At 38.1% G+C, this 16,486-nt stretch overlaps 1 protein-coding gene across 2 annotated transcripts in view; it reads left to right on the top strand.

Annotated features, from left to right (window-relative positions):
* The window catches only part of TBC1D15 (TBC1 domain family member 15), a 75,493-nt gene that overhangs the window by 50,337 nt on the left and 8,670 nt on the right, over positions 1-16,486 (top strand). For both annotated transcript variants that reach the window (XM_041755660.1, XM_041755659.1), the window contains 2 exons: positions 2,813-2,929; positions 14,437-14,537. In XM_041755660.1, the coding sequence (XP_041611594.1) occupies positions 2,813-2,929; positions 14,437-14,537 (218 nt within the window). The remainder of the gene's footprint in view (positions 1-2,812; positions 2,930-14,436; positions 14,538-16,486) is intronic.

Raw genomic sequence — 16,486 nt, 5'->3', positions numbered from 1 at the left:
GATAGGTGAGAAGGGACTCTGCGAATGCAGGTATGTGGCTAAAATAGTGGGATCCTGAGGGAAGTTCTCTTTGGATAACTTCCATTTCTCAGAAATAGGAAGCAGGATACTCATCTGAGAACCAGAGTTGGGAGGAAGTAACATTTTGGAGGCTTGAGGACAGAGGAGAAGATGTAAAGTGGTTACATGAATGGAGACAAGGAATGGATGAATGAACTAGAACATGTTTACCAGGCAGCATTAGAGGCCCACTTGAGGTTTTGTTACAGCAAATGTAGAATGGGGTCTGTTGGCGGCATGGTTGTGGTTTCTTCGGTCTTCTTTAGCTATATCAAGTTAGATGGAGAGTTGGATTAAGTGAGGGCTTGTTTTTTTTTAAACCTAAGTACTAATATAATCTTTCTTGAAATAATTTCTAGAAATACTTTCCTTATAAAATATTCTTTATATATCATTTTTGATCCCTTTTTGTTTTCTGCTTGGCATGTTGCATCTAAATATACAAGAAGAAGGAATTGCAGATAGTTCATGAGGGTACAAATAATTTTTTGCCATGTTTAAAACCCCCTGTTAAGGCAAATAATCTGTGTTGTCAATATGACTATGTAAATTGTGCTTGAGTTAATAAAAACGATAAACTTATGCACACCTTTTTATCAGCACTGATTTGAGAATGAAACATTTTGATGTTTTTAGTTTTATTTTTTATTTTTTTATTTTTTTTAAAGATTTTATTTATTTATGCATGAGAGACAGAGAGAGAGAGAGAGAGAGAGAGAGAGAGAGAGGCAGAGACATAGGCAGAGGGAGAAGCAGGCTCCATGCAGGGAGCCCGATGTGGGACTCGATCCCGGGACTCCAGGATCATGCCCTGGGCCAAAGGCAGGCGCTAAACCGCTGAGCCACCGAGGGATCCCCCTAATTTTGTTCTTTAAAGATTTTATTTGTTAGAGCGAGAGAGAAAGCACACAAGCAAGGGGGAAAGGTGGGGCAGAGGGAGAGGCAGAGGGTGAAGTAGACTGACCACTGAGCAGGGAACCCAACACAGGGCTCTGTCCCAGGACACCGAGATCGTGACCTGAGCTGAAGGCAGATATGTACTTTTTTTTATTAAATCTAATATAGTGTATTTAATTTATTTATTTATTAAAAAGATTTATTTATTCATGAGAGAGACAGACTGAGAGAGAGTGAGAGGTGGAGACATAAACGGAGAAGCAGACTCCTCGCAGGGAGCCTGATGGGGACTCTATCCCAGATCCTGGGATCATGACCTGAGCTGAAGGCAGGCGCCCAACCGCTGAGCCATCCAGGCGTCCCTAAATCTCATATAGTATATTTTAATAGAAAGCTATAATTTTGTTCTCATATATATTTTTAAATGCCCTTCCAGAATCTTTTTTTTTTTTTTTTTCCCTTTCAGAATCTAAACTAATATCGTCCTTTATTGTTAGATTCTACTCTTCTGTAAAATAGCTCTCTGTCTCTTCACAAGTACAGGTGTTCCTGTGAGACCTTTCATAAGTCTAAATGGCATAAAGCAAAGAAATAATTACTATATTAACATATATGGAAGCTTTCTAAAGCATTCTCAGACCCCCAAAATTACCTCTTTTAGGCTTTTTGCTAACAGATACACAAAATCAGTCAAGGTACAACACAGAAGCCCACAGGCCCAGTTCAAGGCTATGAGGGCTTGATGCTGAGATGGGGATGTGGATCCCGGGAAGGAGTGTAGTGGGGCCCTCTAGCTGCCCAGGGCACGAACTGTCTCTGTGACTGTTGACTGCAAAACAGACACTGAATACTGTTTTCACTTGTCATCGTGTTTTTTTTTGTAAAAGTGGATTAACAAAATCCACATCTTCTTTGGATTTCCTTTGGCTAGTGAAAACAGTTACTCATGCAAGTCTTTTGTAAAAGTGAAGACTTTTGAAAAGTAGGAGTACCTGTAGTGAGAGTGTTTTCAATTTATTCATTTCAATGGGGTGGAGTGAGGGGAGAGATCAGTCACAACTTTTAAACAGAATTTATTATAGAATAGACTAAACACTTTGCGTTTAACTATTTCTTCCTCATTTAGTGAGGGATTTGTTTGGGGAACACCCTTTTAGTTGTAAAGCCTTTCGCTATAAGCTGCGTTTAATAGGTATCAGTGTTTGTGGATTGAATTGTCAGTACAACTTGGGATACACTCATGGTGATAATTTCCAGACCTGTTCTTAATGTCATGAAATAATTTCCAGCAAAATGTGGATTTTCATTTTTTCAAAATTAAAATAAATTGCTTATACTAATATGTAAACTGAATAATGTCTATAAGGGAATAAGGAACTAATTTGTCCTGAAGATGATTGTGGAACATGACAAAGAAGTTAATAATGAATAAAGCAAATCTCTTTGATTACACTTGATTGCATAGTAGCTTTTTAAAATTACTGTTTTCAAGTAATATTGCCTATCACATGCATTCATGAGTGGCATTTTTATTTCTAACTAATGTGGATTATTGATGTTGCTTTTAATTAATGACAAGTGTTTTCTACTATTGCAAAATTTCTATGTTTAGATGAAAATTGAAAAATATTTGAAAATATACTCATGAGGAAGTGAACTGATTTTTGAAAAATATTCTAAAATCTTTTTTTTGTTGCATATCTGAAATGGAATTTGATGAATTTTTTCATTAAGTAAAAGGTCAGAGACAGTGAAATTAATAGCCAGAAAAATAATTTTGTTCTTGTAAGATGTAAGCTTTATAAAAATGTGTTTTTTGAAAGGTTTTCAAATATATAATGATTTTCCTCCTCAGAAAAAGATGTTAACAGAACAGATCGAACAAACAAGTTTTATGAAGGCCAAGATAATCCAGGGTTGATTTTGCTTCATGACATTTTGATGACCTACTGTATGTATGATTTTGATTTAGGTAAGTTCTCCTCTAATACCCTAATTTTAAAAGATTTATATATATTTATTTTGTATTTGAATTTATTAACCTGTTAAGACATATGTAACAGCTCTGTGGGTTAGTTTCTATAGTGATTGTTCTGCTGGACTGGAATTTAGAAGGCTATGATTCCTAGATGATGCGCTGAAGAGCGCTGGGTCTCCACAGCATACTCTTGGGGCATTGTGGAATATTTTAAATTTTTGAGAGAGATAGTGGCATCTGTAAGGATACTGCCCTGAGTCCAAGCTGAAGTAGTTCAGAGTTTCAGCATTAGACCTCCATATTCCTCCTGATGAAGTTAGTTTTTGCAAAGCAGGGCTTTTGGCCTTGCTGTGATAATAAGCAAGTACAGTATGAAAATAGATGAAGGACAAGAAGTGAGGATGGTGGTATCCAGTTGGATTCCAAGCTTCGAGAAGTAGTGCAGTGCCAAGAGGTGCTAAGTTCACGGGACATAAATAGTTATTAAGTTGTTTGGGTCTGAGTACTTAATAAATGGAAATGTTAGTTATTTCTTTAAGCCCGGGGGTGCCTTAGAAAAAATTACTAAGACGTTAAGAGTCTATGAACTGAGAAAGTTTGGGAACCTTTGAAATGCTTTCCTGCCTTGCGAAGGAAAATACTGATGTGATATCTTGGACGAGCCATGCAGATAATTATCTAGGCCATGTGGAGCCTTTTCTTTCCTTGGTAAGTGTATTTCCTACCAAAGTGGGTTAGAAAGACAAGCTGGAAGGGGCAGTAGTGGATTGTGTGGAGAAGGCATAATGGGTAGAAAATCTAAGGAACTAATATTTTAAGGGGTAAGAGAATTTAAGCTGTTTCTTAAAAGAAAATTCTTTAAACATTAACCTTTAAGTATAAGTAATGGAAAAGTTTCTCAGTTATCTACCATGTGAGTGATTCCCAAGTAGAGAATAACAGAAATAGAGGTTTTCCAGATTATTTTCATAGAGCTAAAGACATCTTTTGGAGAAGATAGTTGGATATTTAGCATATTAAATCTTAATGAACCTTGAATTAGGGTATATTTTCCTCACAGCTTGTATCTCTGTGAATTCCTCTTCTTTCATATTTTAGGGGAAGATGTAAACTCTTGTGGATCTTGAGGCATCAGCCTCTTTGGTGACACTAAATTGAAAACCACAGATTTCTCTTTAAATTGTAAAATTTAGCCAGTCCTATCTATCACTCCTCAAATTGGATCATTGAAAACTTATTGTTAGAGTGTTTTTCAGGTTAGAACGTTGTCATACTTGATTTTGACTCATTCCCTTTTGATGAAGTAGGGAAATAATCCGAATTTTATGAGTAAAGTTAAATGTCTTAGAGTGTGACTCAAGGTTGCACAAGTTGTCTATGTTGGACTGGGAGAGAGACCCAGGTCTTTATTTCAGACTGGCGTTTTTATCTCTACACATCTACCATGCTGACCCATTGTCATTTTACTATGGGGACTAGGACCATAGTCTTAGGGAACAAGAGGCATTGCCCTGTACTCTCAGGTAGATAATTTTGAGATAGGAATTTATGCATATTTTTAGGAGTTCTTGAATGCTCAGTTTTTTCAGGGCATAGTTGCAGACCAGCTAATTGGGTAAATTGCTATCTTCATTTGTCAGAGGACAAATGTTCCTTAACAGGAACACAGCCAAGAATTCTGTTTAGAGCTCTGGCCTTGTGAGGACCCAACGTAATTTTCATAAAGCAGTAGACCAAGTTTCTTGTGTTTTGCCATGGCAAAGTAACCTAGGCTGTAAATTTACTCCTGTAGGTAATTTTATCATATTGAATTGTTTGGGGTCATAGCCCATATAGATGAGGTATGGATATATTTACATCAAATTCAGTCTCATTAATGGTGAAGGAAATAGAAATTACCAAAGCAGAAAGAAGAACCCAAGGAAGAACAATTTTTAGTTAGTGCAAAGTCACTAAGAATGTTTCTATGGGAAGTAACTTTTTAAATGATACATGTACATAATGATGATCCTAAATAACCAATAATACATTAAGCTATACTTAAAATACTGTATGTAATAAAGCAGAGTGTCTAATTTAAAGAAAATGATTTCCAACTCCTAAGATTGTTATTTTTTACTTGATTCTCTAAGGGCTAAGCTTCAGTTAACCTGGAAATTGACCTATATGTAGGTGAAATTTTTCTTTTCAGTGTAGAAAGGTATACATTAGGATGATAAGGAGTTCATTTCTCACACCTCCCCCCTGAAACAAATTTGCTATGAAAATAATTTTAGGGAACTACTTGAGAAATTGTAGTAGTGCTGATTAAGATGTGCATCAGTCAGCACTATTGCAGGATCTTAGTGTCACTGAATGCTAATTTAAACAGCTTTAATCTTTCTTTAATTAAAAGGAATTTGTACATTAATTCCACCCCCGCAACTCATGACATACCCCAAAGAACATCATGTATAAAATAAAATAGATTAAAAGCAACTAGAGTATGAAGATTAATTTGACTACTTGCTTCAGCTAAGGCTGGTATAAGAAATGTGGTAGTGATCCCATATAAAAGCTGAAGACTTAAATGATTAAATTAGCTTCTTAGAAATTTTTATTCATCATAACTTTATAATAAAGCACTTTTTTCCCCAGACGAAAGGTGCTTTGTAAATCTTTCGAATTGCACACTTTGAAATATTTTTTATAGACAATATGCAGTTAGACCCAGTAAACTAGTACTCTTTTGCACTTTGTTGAATTCAGATGAAATTTATTTATTTTATTTTTTACATTTTTTAAAAGTTAAATTCAGTTTGCCAGCATATAGTATAACACCCAGGGCTCATCCCATCAAGTGCCCTCTTCAGTGCCTGTCACCCAGTGACCCCCTCCCTCCACCCACCTCCCCTACTGTAACCTTTTGTTTCCAAGAGTTAGGAGTCTCTCGTGGTTTGTCTCTGTATTTTCACACTCAGTTTCCCTCCTTTCCCTTATAATTCCTTTGACTATGTCTTCTATTTCACGTATGAGTGAAACCATATAATGATTGTCCTCCAATTGACTTACTTCACTCAGCATTATACCTTCCAGTTCCATCCGCATCAAAGCAAATAGTAAGTAGTCATCCACTCTGATGGCTGAGTAAAATTCCATTGTATATATAGATCACATCATCTTTATCCATTCATCTGTCGAAGGACATCATGGCACCTTCCACAGTCTGGCTATTGTGGACACTGCTGCTGTGAACTTTGGAGTGCAGGTGTCCTGGTGTTTCACTACATCAACTTGCAAGATACATCTATGAAGGCAAGGGAAACAAAACCAAAAATGAACAATTGGGACTTAAGATAAAAAGCTTCTGCACAGCTAAAGAAACAGTCAACAAAACTAAAAGACAACCTACAGAATGGGAGCATATCAAATTTCTTTCATGCTTTAATTGGTTTAGGCTTTATATTTGTCATTGCTTTCTCTGTGTCAGTGCCATGTAGAAAAGTGCTGATAACAGTTTAATCTTCCTTCCAACCTATTTCTTCTTTTTTTTCTTTTCTTTTTTTTTAAATAAATTAATTTTTATTGGTGTTCAATTTACCAACATACAGAAAAACACCCAGTGCTCATCCTGTCAAGTGTCCCCCTCAGTGCCCGTCACCCATTCCCCCCCACCCCCCGCCCTCCTCCCCTTCCACCACCCCTAGTTCATTTCCCAGAGTTAGGAGTCTTTATGTTCTGTCTCCCTTCCTGATATTTCCCACACATTTCTTCTCCCTTCCCTTATATTCCCTTTCACTATTATTTATATTCCCCAAATGAATGAGAACATACACTGTTTGTCCTTCTCTGATTGACTTACTGCACTCAGCATAATACCATCCAGTTCCATCCATGTTGAAGCAAATGGTGGGTATTTGTCATTTCTAATGGCTGAGGAATATTCCATTGTATACATAAACCACATCTTCTTTATCCATTCATCTTTCGATGGACACCGAGGCTCCCTCCACAGTTCGACTATTGTGGACATTGCTGCTAGAAACATCGGGGTGCAGGTGTCCCGGCGTTTCATTGCATCTGAGTCTTTGGGGTAAATCCCCAACAGTGCAATTGCTGGGTCCTAGGGCAGGTCTATTTTTAACTCTTTGAGGAACCTCCACACAGTTTTCCAGAGTGGCTGCACCAGTTCACATTCCCACCAACAGTGTAAGAGGGTTCCCTTTTCTCCGCATCCTCTCCAACATTTGTGATTTCCTGCCTTGTTAATTTTCCCCATTCTCACTGGTGTGAGGTGGGATCTTGTTTTGGTTTTGATTTGTATTTCCCTGATGGCAAGTGATGCAGAGCATTTTCTCATGTGCATGTTGGCCATGTCCATGTCTTTCTCTGTGAGATTTCTCTTCATGTCTTTTGCCCATTTCATGATTGGATTGTTTGTTTCTTTGGTGTTGAGTTTAATAAGTTCTTTATAGATTTTGGAAACTAGCCCTTTATCTGAAATGTCATTTGCAAATATCGTCTCCCATTCTGTAGGTTGTCTTTTAGTTTTGTTGACTGTGTCATTTGCTGTGCAAAAGCTTCTTATCTTGATGAAGTCCCAATAGTTCATTTTTGCTTTTGTTTCTTTTGCCTTCGTGGATGTATCTTGGAAGAAGTTACTGTGGCCAAGTTCAAAAAGGGTGTTGCCTGTGTTCTCCTCTAGGATTTTGATGGAATCTTCTCTCACATTTAGATCTCTCATCCATTTTGAGTTTATCTTTGTGTATGGTGTAAGAGAGTGGTCCAGTTTCATTCTTCTGCATGTGGATGTCCAATTTTCCCAGCACCATTTATTGAAGAGACTGTCTTTCTTCCAATGGATAGTCTTTTCTCCTTTATCGAATATTAGTTGACCATACAGTTCAGGGTCCGCTTCTGGATTCTCTATTCTGTTCCATTGATCTATGTGTCTGTTTTTGTGCCAGTACCACACTGTCTTGATGACCACAGCTTTGTAGTACAACCTGAAATCTGGCATTGTGATGCCCCCAGCTATGGTTTTCTTTTTTAAAATTCCCCTGGCTATTCGGGGTCTTTTCTGATTCCACACAAATCTTAAAATAATTTGTTCTAACTCTCTGAAGAAAGTCCATGGTATTTTGATAGGGATTGCATTAAACATGTAAATTGCCCTGGGTAACATTGACATTTTCACAATATTAATTCTGCCAATCCATGAGCATGGAATATTTTTCCATCTCTTTGTGTCTTCCTCAATTTCTTTCAGAAGTATTCTATAGTTTTTAGGGTATAGATCCTTTAACTCTTTGGTTAGGTTTATCCCTAGGTATCTTATGCTTTTGGGTGCAATTGTAAATGGGATTGACTCCTTAATTTCTCTTTCTTCAGTCTCATTGTTAGTGTATAGAAATGCCATTGATTTCTGGGCATTGATTTTGTATCCTGCCACGCTACCAAATTGCTGTATGAGTTCTAGCAATCTTGGGGTGGAGGCTTTTGGGTTTTCTATGTAGAGTATCATGTCATCGGCAAAGAGGGAGAGTTTGACTTCTTCTTTGCCAATTTGAATGCCTTTAATGTCTTTTTGTTGTCTGATTGCTGAGGCGAAGACTTCCAGTACTATGTTGAATAGCAGTGGTGAGAGTGGGCATCCCTGTCTTGTTCCTGATCTTAGGGGAAAGGCTCCCAGTGCTTCCCCATTGAGAATGATATTTGCTGTGGGCTTTTCGTAGATGGCTTTTAAGATGTTGAGGAAAGTTCCCTCTATCCCAACACTCTGAAGTGTTTTGATCAGGAATGGATGCTGTATTTTGTCAAATGCTTTCTCTTCATCTAATGAGAGGATCATATGGTTCTTGGTTTTTCTCTTGCTGATATGATGAATCACATTGATTGTTTTATGAGTGTTGAACCAGCCTTGTGTCCCGGGGATAAATCCTACTTGGTCATGGTGAATAATTTTCTTAATGTGTTGTTGGATCCTATTGGCTAGTATCTTGTTGAGAATTTTTGCATCCATGTTCATCAGGGATATTGGTCTGTAATTCTCCTTTCTGGTGGGGTCTTTGTCTGGTTTCGGAATTAAGGTGATGCTGGCCTCATAGAACGAATTTGGAAGTACTCCATCTCTTTCTATCTTTCCAAACAGCTTTAGTAGAATAGGTATGATTTCTTCTTTAAACATTTGATAGAATTCCCCTGGGAAGCCATCTGGCCCTGGACTCTTGTGTCTTGGGAGGTTTTTGATGACTGCTTCAATTTCCTCCCTGGTTATTGGCCTGTTCAGGTTTTTTATTTCTTCCTGCTCCAGTTTTGGTAGTTTGTGGCTTTCCAGGAATGCGTCCATTTCTTCTAGATTTCCTTATTTATTGGTGTACCGCTGTTCATAATATGTTTTTAAAATCGTTTGTATTTCCTTGGTGTTGGTAGTGATCTCTCCTTTCTCATTCATGATTTTATTAATTTGAGTCTTCTCTCTCTTCTTTTTAATAAGGTTGGCTAATGGTTTATCTATCTTATTAATTCTTTCAAAGAACCAACTCTTGGTTCTGTTGATCTGTTCCACAGTTCTTTTGGTCTCGATTTCATTTAGTTCTGCTCGAATTTTAATTAACTCTCTTCTTTTGCTGGGGGTGGGGTCCATTTGCTGCTTTTTCTCTAGTTCCTTTATGTGTAAGGTGAGCTTCTGTATTTGAGTTCTTTCCAGTTTTTGAATGGATGCTTGTATTGCGATGTATTTCCCCCTCAGGACTGCTTTTGCTGCATCCCAAAGATTTTGAACGGTTGTATCTTCATTCTCATTAGTTTCCATGAATCTTTTTAATTCTTCCTTAATTTCCTGGTTGACCCTTTCATCTTTTAGCAGGTTGGTCCTTAACCTCCACGTGTCTGAGGTCCTTCCAAACTTCTTGTTGTGATTTAGTTCTAATTTCAAGGCATTATGGTCTGAGAATATGCAGGGGACGATCCCAATCTTTTGGTATCGGTTCAGACCCGATTTGTGACCCAGTATGTGGTCTATTCTGGAGAAAGTTCCATGTGCACTTGAGAAGAATGTGTATTCAGTTGAGTTTGGATGTAAAGTTCTGTAGATATCCGTGAAATCCATCTGGTCCAGTGTATCATTTAAAGCTCTCGTTTCTTTGGAGATGTTGTTGCTTAGAAGACCTATCGAGGGTAGAAAGAGCTAGATTGAAGTCACCAAGTATAAGTGTATTATTATCTAAGTATTTCTTCAGTTTGGTTATTGATTGATTTAAATATTTGGCAGCTCCCACATTCAGGGCATATATATTGAGGATTGTTAAGTCCTCTTGTTGGATAGATCCTTTGAGTATGAGATAGTGTCCCTCTTCATCTCTCACTATAGTCTTCGGGGTAAATTTTAGTTTATCTGATATAAGGATGGCTACCCATGCTTTCTTTTGAGGGCCATTTGAATGGTAAATGGTTCTCCAATCTTTTATTTTCAGGCTGTAGGTGTCCTTCTGTCTAAAATGAGTCTCTTGTAGACAGCAAATAGATGGGTCCTGCTTTTTTGTCCAGTCTGAAACCCTGTGCCTTTTGATGGGGTCATTAAGCCCGTTCACGTTCAGAGTTACTATTGAAAGATATGAGTTTAGGGTCATCATGATATCTATTCAGTCCTTGTTTTTGTGGATTGTTCCACTGAACTTCTTCTTAAAGGGGAATTTTAAGAGTCCCCCTTAAAATTTCTTGCAGAGCTGGTTTGGAGGTCACATATTCTTTTAGTTCCTGCCTGTCTTGGAAGCTCTTTATCTCTCCTTCCATTTTGAATGAGAGCCTTGCTGGATAAAGTATTCTTGGTTGCATGTTCTTCTCATTTAGGACCCTGAATATATCCTGCCAGCCCTTTCTGGCCTGCCATGTCTCTGTGGAGAGGTCTGCTGTTACACTAATACTCCTCCCCGTAAAGGTCAGGGATTTCTTGTCTCTTGCTGCTTTAAGGATCTTCTCTTTATCTTTGGAATTTGCAAGGTTCACTATTAGATGTCGAGGTGTTGAACGGTTTTTATTGATTTTAGGGGGGATCTCTCTATTTCCTGGATCTGAATGCCTGTTTCCCTTCCCAGATTAGGAAAGTTTTCAGCTAGGATTTGTTCCAATACATATTCTGGCCCTCTGTCCTTTTTGGCGCCCTCGGGAACCCCAATTAAATGTAGGTTTTTCTTCCTCAGGCTGTTGTTTATTTCCTTTAATCTATCCTCATGGTCTTTTGTTTGTCTCTTTTTTCCTCAGTTTCCCTCTTTGCCATCAACTTGTCTTCTATGTCACTCAGTCATTCTTCCACCTCGTTAACCCTCGTCGATAGGACTTCTAGTTTGGATTGCATCTCATTCAATTGATTTTTAATTTCTGCCTGATTGGATCTAAATTCTGCAGTCATGAAGTCTCTTGAGTCCTTTATGCTTTCTTCTAGAGCCACCAGTAGCTGTATAATAGTGCTTCTGAATTGGCTTTCTGACATTGAATTGTAATCCAGATTTTGTAACTCTGTGGGAGAGAGGACTGTTTCTTTTGAAGTGAGGTTTTCCTTCTAATCATTTTGCTCAGTGCAGAGTGGCCAAAAACAAGTTGTATTGGGAAAAGGAGGAAAAGAGAGGGAAGAAAGAAAAGAGAAAAAGAAAAAAGAGAAAGAAGAAAAAGGAAAGAGAAGAAAAAGAGAAAGAAAAAGAAAGAAAGGTGAAAAAAAAGGGGGGAATTCAATCAGAAATCAAAAGAAGCAATCAGAAATCAAAAAGAAAGAAAAAAAAAACACAAAAAACAAGAAAACCAAAAAACAACGTGGGAGTATCTTCTGATTCTGTATACTTTGAAAAGAAATCAAAAGAAGCAATCAGAAATACTTTGAAAAGAAATCAAAAGAAGCAATCAGAAATCAAAAAGAAAGAAAGAAAAAAAAACACAAAACAAAACAAAAAAAACAAAAAACAAGTGGGAGTATCTTCGGATATCTTTGAATCAGAAATCAAAAAGAAAAAGAAAAACACAAAACAAAACAAAACAAAACAAAACAAAAAACACGGGGGAGTATCTTCCGATTCTGTATACTTTGAGTCCCTTGACTTTCCCTGGAACTTGTCCGTCTAGCTGGTCTTCTGGGGGAGGGGCCTGCTGTGCTGATTCTCAGGTGTTAGCACTTGGGGGAGCTGCTCAACCCCCTGCCTGGTGCAGGGCTCAGTGAGGGCTCAGTGGGAGTTGTTTACCCCGTGAGGCCCCAGGAGGAACAGCCACAGTGGCGGGGGGAAACTCTGGAAACCTGGATTCAGCTCCCAAAGTAACTCCAGGGCTCTCCGTCTGCAGGCCCTGGGGGCTCCGGGGCGGGGCCGCTGATCTGCTCAGTTCCAGGGAGGAGCGTCCCTGCTGTCCTGGGCCCTCCTGGCCTCTGCCTGTCCCGGGGGGAGGCCGGATCCTGGGCTGTGTCCCGGCGCCCTGTGCTCCGAGGCCTGCGCTGTTGGATTCGCGCTCCCGGCGGTGCAGCCCCCTCCGCGGAGCCGCCGCCCGAGCCCCTCCGAGCTGCTCCGGGTCCCGCCGAGCGCTGCAGCCCTTAGGGAGCTCGGCGCATCTCCCAGGGCGCAGTTCCTCTGTTACTGTCCCAGGGAGCCCGAGGGCGTCCCCGCCTTTCTGGGGATCCTGCTCCAATTCCCGGGGAGCCCCTTTCCGCGGGGAAGGTCGGTGCAGCTCCTGCTCCTCCGGGACGGGGCTCTCCTGTCCTGGGGACACTCGCCCCGGCCTCAGCCCGGCTCCTCGCGGGGCCCCTCCCCCTTGGAGGCCTTTTGTGTCTTTATTTCTTTTTCCCCGTCTTCCTACCTTGATAGAAGCGCGATCTCTTCTCACTGTAGCATTCCAGCTGGTCTCTCTTTAAATCTCAGGCCGAATTCGTAGATTTCCAGGATGATTTGAAGGTGATCTAGGTAATTTGGTGGGGACAGGTGACTTGGGGACCCTGCTCTTCCGCCATCTTGCCCCTCCTCCTTTTTTTTTCTTTAAGTGTTTTTATTAGGGTTCTCCAGGGGAACAGAACCATTACGATTATGTATATTTATATATTTTTAATTTCTGTTTATATATATATGTATCTATATATATGTATATTTAGTATATTTTAACATATATATATATACAGAAAGGGAAAGAAAAAGATTCTTCTAAGCTATTGGCTCACGTTATGGAGACTGGGAATTCCCACAATCTGTTGTCTACAAGTTGGAGACCCAGGAGAGCCGGTGGTGTAGATGCCAGTTCAGATCTGCAAGCATGAGAACCATGAGCTCTAAAGGCAGATCAGTGTCCCAGCTCAACAGCCAAGCAGAGAACAAATTCAGCCTTTCTCCATCGTTTTATTCTTTTCAGGCCGTCCTCCATGGATTGGGTGGTACCCAATTGTTTAATGGCTTCAGCACACATAGATTTTTGTGAATTGTAAGAATGTAAGCTTTGGGCTTGCACAGATTATATGACTTCACACCACACTTGGGGAAAAAAAACTCCTCTATGTACCTTTAACAAATATACAAAAGTTACCAAGGTTGAATGATAATATATATGTAAAAAGGCATAGTATGAACTTTTTGCCCCTTTGTTCAAGAATCTGTCTTAAATCTGAAATCAATTGTAAAACAGGAAAATTGAGAGTTTTATTTTTTAATAACTAAAAAATAAGCTTGGCATGTTCAGTTTGAAAGCAAAACCAAGACTTTTTGCTTAAGTGAGGGGCCTGATATCTTTCCAGTTTTTCTTTTTAATCATGGGCTGTAATTGTCATGACTGAGAAATTATAACAGCATCAAGATAAAGGTGGTCAGAGTGGTACTTTCAGGTACAGAGTATTCATTGGATTAAAACCAGTTGCTAGCATTAGTTGTGCATAGAGTAACAAGAAAAGAAAGGCAAAAAGAACATAGATAATGACTATTTTAAAGAAAGTGCATAATTTTGGTATGACTTCTGGTGTAGATTACCAGTGATCTGGTGGCTAAAGCAGTTGGACCCTTTTTCATTATTTGTTTTGGCTTATTCATGGCAGTTAGGTGCTGTTGGCTGCTTGGCCCCTGAAATATTCTTCCCCTTCACTTTTACAACACTTTTTTCCCTTGATTTTTCTTTTTCCTCTTTACTTCTGATTCTATTCCTACTCAGTCCTTTGAGTATATACTCTTACCTTTGATGTTCCTCTGGGTTTTCTCTTCACCCCTCCTCTTTATCATAATAATTTTGCACACTATTTGTTAATGATACTACCCTCACTTGATAATGATGTCTAAAGTAAGACACATAATAGCAGCTATCTATCTGCTTGACATCTCAGTCTAAAACAGCTCCTCTTTCTTACCTGATTACTGGACTTCCTCCTTGTTTATTTTCTTGGTAAATGTCAGTATCTACCAGTTTCTAAAACCACAGAAGGTGAAATTATAAGTGAAATCGTGGTGATATACACAGAAGGATACATAAAGTTTAGGTTTTCAGAGTCATAATTTTTTTTTTTTTTCCCTTAGGGTATGTTCAGGGAATGAGTGACTTACTTTCTCCTCTTTTATATGTGATGGAAAATGAAGTGGATGCCTTTTGGTGCTTTGCCTCCTATATGGACCAAATGGTAAGAATAGGGTCTTCTTCCTTTAATCAAACTAATTTTGAAAATTTAGGTTGGGTAATCTTATAAGGTTGATGTTTGTATTTGGCCAATTATGGTGGAATTAAAAAAAAATTGCTCCATGTTTGTTTCTTTTTTTAAATAGCCTTTTCAAGGGGCTTGAAAATGTGGACATTGTTTTTAATACTAAAAGTAGATAGTAAGTGCCTGTAGCACAGGAATAATCAGAATTTAGTATCAGTGAATGCTTGTGTTCTGCAGAAGAGCTATGAGTCATTATAGAATATTGATGAAATAGATGAATTCAATGCTTGTGAAGTAGTTGAGCTTTCATATCACCTGCTTTGGAGATAAAGCTTAGTCATGCCAAGTAATATCCTTACTTTTTGTGAACATTTTGGGTTTTGTCATTATAGTAACTGATTTTTCTTCTAGATCTGTTTGAACTATTTGTAACAGTGACACTTTCTTAGTAATTCATTTTTATTTTTTCAGAAGCATGTGATTTTTAGAGTTGAACTATCTTTATATATACATATTATTACAGAGGACATTTTATCTATTGATAATAGCTTGAATTATTGATCCAATTCTGGGACAATAGCACAGAGAGTATTAACAGGGAAATAAAACAACAGCCTTCTCAAGTAATTTATTAGAAAGAAAAAAAAAGAACAGCAGAGGCCTTAGAGTAGATAAAGGCATATGAAATCCGAAGACCTGACTATATAGGTCACTGTACTGTTTCAGAGAAAAACTAATGTATTTGATGCTGGACCTTGATGGTGGGTATTCAAATGGCTTGGTCGCAAGGGGATAAATATTTTGAATATGTAATCATATAAAGTGTTTCCCTGTAATAAAGGTTATAATTCATTCTCTGGGATACAAATGTGGAATATAGAAGTACCCTTCTCTTTTTTCCTTACTTCTTTTCTTCCCCTCTTGCTGGCCAATTTTTCTTTTCCAATTTTTCCCACTTTTATCTATTTCTTCAAGTCTCTTACCCATGGTTCCAACTCATCCTCACTTCTACTTTTTTTCCAAATGCATATTTGATAAGATCTGATAGTTTAAAAATATCTTTACTATTAATAAGTATTCAAAGTACATAGTTGTGACCGTGAGTTAATGTTTTGGATTATTTGGAAAGATTTATTAATTGCAGTAATCTGCTAATATTATAGTTTGTCTTCCTTACCTTTTTGATTGATTGATTTTACCTGCCTTCTTAGTTCCAATTACTCCCAAGTGCTCTAGAAACCTGAGGCATTTGTTATAAAGGTCTGTACAACTGATACTAATTGTATAAAAGTTGTTGTCTGCCTTTCTTGTGTTTTTGTTTATCCTCTTTTTGCTACAGCTAGTATGTTCCTTGATAAAAGGGTCATGTCTTTGTTTAACTAGTCTTCTGGTATGCTTCCAGAATTTTCCTAATGCCAACATGAGGTTTTTGTGCAACAGATTTTTGTAGAATAAACACATGAATATTTCCCCAGTGCTTAGTTTAGACCTTTCCTTATGGTAGGCATTCCAGAAAAATTAACATGAACATACTGCATTTAGATTTATATAATAATAACCTTCATAAAATTGAGCCAGTATTGGTATGTTCAAAAAAATTGGCTTATGATGCCATACACACACACACACACACACACACACATGCATGCGTGCATACATACTTGTGCACGTATTTAGGTCTTAAATGTAAAGATTTTTAACATCTTTAATATACACTTTACAGTCTTTTTGTCACTTTTGTGTATGATGGTACAAATTCATTCTTCTTTTTTCATATAGTAAATGTTCTCTGTGCTTGCCTTTTCCATTGAGGATGGTCTGGGGATTTTTCTAGTCTTTATTCTAAAAAAAATCTCTTAATATATTGTCTACTAACATTTTTTTCCAATTTGAATAAAAGGGTAATGTTGCAATCAAAATAATCTGCA

This window comes from Vulpes lagopus, chromosome 5 (genome assembly GCF_018345385.1).
Source record: "Vulpes lagopus strain Blue_001 chromosome 5, ASM1834538v1, whole genome shotgun sequence".
NCBI lineage: Eukaryota > Metazoa > Chordata > Mammalia > Carnivora > Canidae > Vulpes > Vulpes lagopus.
This window is presented reverse-complemented; position numbering and strand designations above follow the sequence as displayed.